General features: G+C 40.4%; 1 protein-coding gene across 1 annotated transcript; it reads right to left on the reverse strand.

Annotated features, from left to right (window-relative positions):
• Positions 1-2,372: 2,372 nt before the first annotated feature.
• klhl31 (kelch-like family member 31) lies at positions 2,373-6,615 on the reverse strand. The gene is made up of 3 exons (XM_061960240.1): positions 6,508-6,615; positions 4,757-5,959; positions 2,373-4,462 (listed from the first exon to the last, which is right to left on the reverse strand). Exons 2-3 carry the CDS (start codon positions 5,929-5,931, stop codon positions 3,727-3,729), a joined length of 1,911 nt encoding a protein of 636 aa, XP_061816224.1. The 5' UTR covers positions 5,932-5,959; positions 6,508-6,615; the 3' UTR covers positions 2,373-3,726.
• Between the last annotated feature and the right edge of the window lie 1,374 nt (positions 6,616-7,989).

Below are 7,989 nucleotides of genomic sequence, written 5' to 3' on the forward strand. Positions count from 1 at the left end.
CAATGGTGAAAACACATTAGGCAGAGAGAAAGCTATTTTGCATATTCGCACATCTATGCATCCATCCATTTTCTACCATTTATCGTATTTTTCGGAGTATAAGTCGCACCGGCAGAAAATGCATAATAAAGAAGGAAAAAACATATATAAGTCGCACTGAAGCATAAGTCGCATTTTTTGGGGAAATTTATTTGATAAAACCCAACACCAAGAATAGACATTTGAAAGGCAATTTAAAATAAATAAAGAATAGTGAACAACAGGCTGAATAAGTGTACGTTATATGAGGCATAAATAACCAACTGAGAACATGCCTGGTATGTTAACGTAACATATTATGGTAAGAGTCATTCAAATAACTATAACATATAGAACATGCTATACGTTTACCAAACAATCTGTCACTCCTAATCGCTAAATCCCATGAAATCTTATACGTCTAGTCTCTTACGTGAATGAGCTAAATAATATTATTTGATATTTTACGGTAATGTGTTAATAATTTCACACATAAGTCGCTCCTGAGTATAAGTCGCACCCCCGGCCAAACTATGAAAAAAACTGCGACTTATAGTCCGAAAAATACGGTACCTTTTTTAAAGTTGTAGACAGCTGGAGCCTGATCCAGCTGATTGTAGGGACAAATACCATCATTACTTAATTGAGAAACCGGTGATCACTGATGAAAGCTGCCTGTAAATTTATACCAGAGAGGGCCCCAGTTTAAGAGAAATTTGAAATAAGAGCTGTTTCTCGGCTAATTATTTTTCTTTAAGTCGAAAGAAAAGCATCCCTGCCATTAGTTGGCATAGCAAATGTCACCGTGATCCGCCCTAACCATCCAGCCTAACTTGCTAGCATTATCTTATAGCTACACATCGACATAATTTTGTTTTCCCACAATGGGAAGGAAGGAAGTGAGTTTGACGGACAGTACTGAAAAGAAGTGGATGTTATTCATTGACTTTAAAGAAAGAAATGATCAAAGACGTGACCGAGCGTGTCGCCTACTTGGCAAAGCAATTTGAGCTCAGCATTTCTAGTCCGCACCATACTGAAGCAGAATTAGTTTAATACCAATAATGTCCAAACGGCGGACATTTATCCATGAAAATTTGGAAAAGCTGCTGATGGTGTACCATTGAAGTCCTCTTTCCAAGGTAAATGCTGTACATTATTATTACATGACTTGATACAAGCGGTAGAAAATGGATGGATGGATGGACTTGATAACAGTTTTGTTGTTGTTAATAGTACATGAGATAAACACATTAGAGAAAAATGTAATTTGAATCATTTGTACGCACGTACAACACTTAAGACCTTCAGTATATCAGTATGTGGAATTAAATTAATCAAATAATGTACTAATATAATCCACTTCAAGAAACTCTTCAAACTTTAAGTGTTTACAAAGTACAAAGAAGAAGAACCATGATAAACATTCTGAATTTATCTCATCCATCCACTCATTTTCAAGATAATCGTACTCATCTCACCATATGAAGTATAACTTACTTCACCAAGTATTGTTTATTGATTGATTTATTTTTATTGTTATTATTTATGGAGTATATTGTGAATTAACTGACAACAGAAAGTGAACAAAAGTTTTAGCAACTGCTATGTAAAGGAAAAGGGGTAGGATTAAATAAGCTCTGCTTGTTTCTACTCCTTTTTGAACATGTTGAATAGAGACTCTGGAAATTGTGATGTATCATGTTGTATGCATGCATGTTCGATATAAAGTCAAACTCAACTCAACTCAACACAACACATATGCGCATATTTAACATAAGTAAATATGGTTTACTTAAAATATTATTTTTTTAAATTAACTGTCATAATTCACCTAATTTAACTACATTTGCTTGTTTCAAATAAAATTAAGCAAATGAGGGATTTTAATGGCTGTTTTCCCCTTTTGATGTTTTTTTCATATTTGAACCTTTCTTCAAGGAAATAATAGTGTTAAAACTAATATTTTGAAGTCCGGGTAACACTTACATTATTGTGCAGGACTTGAGGAACGAATCTGAAATCTAATTTGTTAAGATTGGCATGGAAACACATAGACGCTGCAATATGATTGGACAAAAAACAACAACAACAACATACTGTACATACAGTATAGCCTACTGGAAGTAGTGTAGCCAATAGACATGCTACAAAATGAAAACAATTGACTGTTAGGAATAAATTAATACAATGAACAAATAAATAAATAAATATTACAATTTAAACTGTAAAAGTAGGTTAGTGCTTAAGCTGGTTCACTGGATCATACAATATGCAACCATTTTAGATAAACGACAACAGCAGAACTCCTTGTGTTATGTAACTTCTTTAATTTAGAAAAAAAAAAAAAATCATGAGCAACCATGAAAATTATTATTTCCAAGACAACCCAGGCAGAAACATCATCTCCTGTTACAATATCATTTTTTTTTTTTTACAAAATAGTTTTCTAAACACATTCATCATCCCCATCCTTGCAACATTTCTTCTACTCACCGATGCTGTTGATGACGACAATTTACAACACCTACTCCTGGCAGGTGTTGCCCCATTTATTCCAGCGTTTTGCCTCCTTAAGTATCTGAGCTCTGTAATCACCATAAATCAGGGTTTCTCAAACTCAGGGTCTCAAGACCCAAAATGGGTCAACATTTCATTTTTATTGGCCCACATAAAATGTGTTAATTTATTGTAGGTATATGTAGTTACACATTTTCTTGGCAAAGTGTTCATCATGAACTTGTTTACGGTTTATGTCATTACATAATGAAGGAACCATGTTTCTAAAAAGCTTTGCAGATCCTTTTAGTAGCAAGATTTTTTAACGTATGTCATGTAAAAAAAAGGTTTTGTACAGTTAGACACTCTCCTCGAGAATATAATATGTGCAGGGATACTCCTCCAAACATTTTCAGAAGCATATTATGTGGATTTTTATGTTCATTCCAGATTAAAATCAATTTATTTTGCCTTTAAAAATAGCTTTTTTTCTCAAGCTGCTGCCCCTCCCCTGTCGTCTGCGTCATACTTTGAATTGCCCATCTTTACCTTTTATTTCAAGATGCAACAGAATAAGGACTAATGAAATACTAACATTAGCCCTTCTTCTGTAGCATCTTTACATTTTAGGTACAATAGGTAAAGATGGACTGTTCAGAATAAGGGCTAATGAAATACTGATATGGCTGCATGGTGTCTTAGTGGTTAGATGTAGGCCAGAGAGTCAGGAGATATCGGTTCAAATCTCCGTTTGGACATCTCTGTGTGGAGTTTGCATGTTCAGCCCGTGCGTCTCTGGGTTTTGCAAAAAAACATGCATGTTAGGTTAATTGCAGACTCTGGTTTATCAATGGGTATGGGTATGGTTGTTTGTCTATATCTGCCAATTCTAAGGTGTACCCCGCGTCTTGCCCGAAGTCAGCTGGGATAGACTCCAGCTTACCCGGAACAGCTGTTGAGGATAAGTGGTATAGAAAATGGATGTATGGAATTACTAACATCTAAATTGGCCCCATAGAGAAACACTTTTCTAATATTAACCTGATTGTTGTAACGGATGACTATGAAAAGTTTGTCTGTCTCATTAACATAAATAAAAGACCCAGTTGAAGATGCTTTTCCGCCACTTGACAGAACCACAGAGAGATATTAATGCAACAGACATTTAGAGTCCTATACAAGCAGGTAAAGTACCTGGCTATCTAATGCCTATATACTGACTGGTGCAGAGGAAACAGAGCTGGCTCTTGACTCTCGTGTTGTTTTCCTTGTGGGTATGATGACAACGCAGCAGGAAATGCCCACTGTCGCTTCTGGCAACTCATCATCGTCAGTCCATTCATTGAGGTCAGGGTTGTAAACCTGGATGCACTTCTTGTACTTCTTCTCGCCCTCGTTCCAGCCCCCGAGGAGATATATCTTGTTGTTCAAAATGGAAATACCGGCCGTGCTTACGCCCGTGTGAAGGGGAGTGCAGTAGCTCCACTGCCCCGAATGAGGGTTGAAGGATTCCACTGCCAGGACGTCCACCCTCTCTCCGCGACCTCCCAGCTGGCTGCCACCGATGACATAGGCGCGGTCGCCCACTGTGGCGGCACAGTGCCAACCTCGAGGCGAGCTCAGGCTGCTTTTATCCTGCCAGCTGTCGGTGGACGGGTCGTACGAACACACGGCTCTGGAGTAGGCGTTGTTGATGTAGCCTCCCGAAACCAGGATCTTGCCGTCAATGACCGAGCTGGCGTGACAGCAGCGGGGCACCTCCATTGGCGATTTCATTTGCCACTGGTTGGACGATGGCACGTAGCACTCCACCGAAGCCTGAACACCGTCGGTGTTACGGCCTCCGATGGCGAAGAGTAGACCGTTGAAGGTGCTGAGGCTGAAGTGGGTGCGTCTTTGGATCATGTTATTCAGGTGGATCCAAGTGTTAAAGCGGGGGTCATACCTGAAGAAGGCAAAGGGGGTTAATATTTACTCTATACGGTGCAGTACTTGGCTGCAACCAGCAGAGGCGCTGCTGATCAGTTGCAATTGTCTCATATCAGTGAATATTAAACTAATATAAACGGTTACTGAAATGTGAGTTATTCTACATCCAGGCACACCTTGGCTATGGTTATGTTCAACAGAACACTGGCATATAAACAGGCGTTCAGAACATTCATAAAGCGATTCTCCTTTATTGAAATGTGGTCATTTTCCCCTTAAAACTGCAACACACTAATGAAAAGATTTGTACCTGCAGAAGTTGCTGACGGCATGCTTGGCCTGGTTCCTCGCATCATTCTGGTCCTCGCCTCCAGCCACATACAGGAAGCCATCCAAGACCGCCACACACTGATTAAAGCTCTTGGCCGGCATTTCTGTCAAGCGATTCCACACGTTATCGACATCTCTGTAGAGAACCTCCTTGCTAAGAGACTTCTCCGTCAAGGCGGGCCGTCCTCCAACGGTCAGTATCACCTTGAGGCCACCGCGCACCTTTGTCCTTCTGGACTGGAGGATATTCTGTTGGTATGGCAGCAGGTGGTAGTTCATGGCATCCACCAGAAGACGGTGGCACTCGGGGTCTTGCATCATCCTTGGCACGCTCTGGATGTGGTTTACAAGATCTTGCGCAGAGATGGTGCCAAAGCGGATGTGAGTCAGGAGATCGGCGGCGTACTTCAACCTCTTGTCGTCAAAGTCCAACCACTTCATGGCGATCTGGAAAGCGGTAACCTCCGATGGAAGACGCAGGGAATCGTCTGTGAGGAAGTCGCTGATCTGCTCATAGGTGAGCTTTAGGAACTGCTCCATCTCGGAGAACTCTATAAAGTTTTCCCGCATGTACTTCTGCGACGCCTCCTTGGCTTCTTTAAGATTGTAGGCATCTGCGATGTTGGCCACGTACATGCAGTTCTCCACAGTGAGCTCCTGCATGAGGAAGTCGCTGCACATCTTCACTAAGGTGCCGATCTGCAAGAGCATGGCCGCCGCGATGGTGCTGCCGATGCTGTAGAGCGACAAGGTGAGCTTTCCCGAGTATGCGTATGTGATCGTTGTAGCCAGGCCGACAGGGGAGAGGTCAGTCAAGTCGATTTTCTGCAGCGCGGAATCTTTTTTCAAGATGTTGCGAATGTAGTCGCTGCATGAGGCCATGACGACCTTGTGGACGTCAAAGGACTTAGACTTGGTGGACACGGTGAGATCGCACAGGAAGCTCTCATGCCGCATGGTGCTCAGACCCTCCAGGAGGTTGGGGGCATAGACGGAATCCGTAACCTCGGTGGAAATGCAGCTGAAGCCATTTCCTCCTTCTAACAGTGTGTTCAGCCCGTTGATCTTGTTGACTGGGCTGTCCTCAACCATGATGGTTATCTCATTGATGTCTCCTTTGCTCTTCTTGGTCGTCCTGTTCTTTTTCGGTGCCATGGCTGAGGCAGAAGAGAACAACCCAGACCTTTTGGGGGAAAACAAACAAAACTATACATTATTTCAATTTGACGGGCCAAAAAGCCAACAATGATCCAACATCCTATCATGTTGAAATACCTAAGATGTTCCTCGAAAAATGTATCTTTAGGCACGAGCAAGCCACTGATGCCTTTCAAGCATGCGTTGTGCCAGGTGATGCCAGAGCTAGTGAGTGCGTCAACACAGCCCTCGTTGCATCTGTCACATTTTATCAGCGGTTTGTCCAAAAATAGCAACACTGGAACGGCTCACCCCCATGTGCCTTTTATAGATGTTGAGGCACTAACACCAGGCCTCATGCGCCCATGACTATTTTGGTTCAATTAAGAGATCCAAAATACAGATGATTTATTTTAGTTGTACCTTAAATTGAATGACTTCACACCATAATCATCTGTCATTACAGCAATATTCCACAACTTCTTGCAACTTCAAGCAATTTGTCCAATGTCCAAAGCCCAAATAAGAGAGGAAAAAGTTCAACCTTATATTGTGAAACTTTTACTATTATTGCTTGAGATAAATCCCACGTACCTGAAGAATGATGTTGAGGCTAGGGAAGAAGCAACTTGTGCCTCCAGAGCAGGAGAGAGAGACCGGCAGTCAACCAAGCTAAAAGAGAAATCCTGCTAACTCCTCCTCTCAGGGAGTGTGTGCCAATCAAACATTTGTGACATGCATGTGGCCGGCTGGGGGTCAACACTAGCAACCACCCTCCTTACCCTTTAAAACCTACAGTGTCCCGTAATAGCTTCCCAACCGTGGATGTCAACATTCTGGTTTTGGACTACTGTGTATATCCTTACATTTCACATTTATTCAGTTTTAATGCCTGCATCCTTAGTGAAAAAAAAATCTCATCTTATTTTAAATATACATCAATCTGAAGGACACATAGGCTTTAATAAACAATTGAATAATTATGAGAAAGCTGGAGCCACTGGTTCCTTTGTAATCTCAATTCATCATCTTACTAAAAGACATTTTGGATAATTTTATGGGAAAACAGTTTAAGGAAGGCCCTTTTCTGTTCCAACATTAGTTACCTCTGACTCCACAAATGAACAACGATATCCAGACACACTCCCCCAACAAGTTGTTGAAACTATTCCCAGAAGAATGTAAACTGGCAACAACTTCCTATTGTATTCCATGTTAGGTGCAATAACCAAGGTGTTCAAACACATTTGTCCATAAAGTGTATTTATACCTGGCCACATTGTACTTCAAATATTGCAGCTTCACCACATCGCTGATTTTGTGGGGGAATATTATTTAATTTTTTTCAAGCATATTGAGCAATTTTTTGGTCCTAAATTTAGTTTTTTAAAGCATGATAGATAAACTAAAAATAACAATACTACAGAAGTATTGGCTGCACCAATCAGAGCGAGCTGTTCAGTATTGTGGCCACTGATTGGCTCAGCCTCACTTGCTATGTTGGAGCATAAAAAAAGCAATTTACTACTTTTAAATAAGTTTTTCAACATTAAAGGAGCCCTCTTAAATAACACATTTAATATCACCTTCACTCTCCTAACAACAATATAATGCTGCCTGAGGCTGAGCCAATCAGTGGCCACGATACTGAACAGCACGCCCTGATTGGTTTGATGTCATCTGGTGGCCAATACTACTGTAGTATTGATATTTTTAGTTTATTTTGCCATTTGTATACTTGAAATGTTTGATTCAGGACCAAACTTTTTAGACTATTGTTTTTTAAAAAAAAGCACAAAAGTGGCTAAATAAACTAAAATGATCAATACTACATTAGTATTGGCGAAACCGAGCAGCATTACTATATTGGAGCATAAAAAAAATATTCACGACCTTCTAAATACATTTTTCAACATTATGAGAAACCCGTAGACAGGAAATAACACCCGTTAGTCATATTAAAACTCCTTTAATCCAATATAGTGGTCTGTATGCGGAGTAAAACTATGGAACAAACTGGATTTACAACACAAGTAATGCCAAACTATTAATCGATTTAAACTATTATACAAACAT

This window comes from Nerophis lumbriciformis, linkage group LG02 (genome assembly GCF_033978685.3).
Source record: "Nerophis lumbriciformis linkage group LG02, RoL_Nlum_v2.1, whole genome shotgun sequence".
Taxonomy (NCBI): Eukaryota; Metazoa; Chordata; class Actinopteri; order Syngnathiformes; family Syngnathidae; genus Nerophis; species Nerophis lumbriciformis.

What these genes read in the sequence shown, in the direction of transcription:
- klhl31 (XM_061960240.1), bottom strand. Translation starts at nt 5,931, where the DNA reads ATGGCACCGAAAAAGAACAGGACGACCAAGAAGAGCAAAGGAGACATC. An exon ending in GCCGTCAGCAACTTCTGCAG is followed by an intron (nt 4,463 to 4,756) that starts GTACAAATCTTT and finishes TGCCTTCTTCAG; the next exon opens with GTATGACCCCCGCTTTAACA.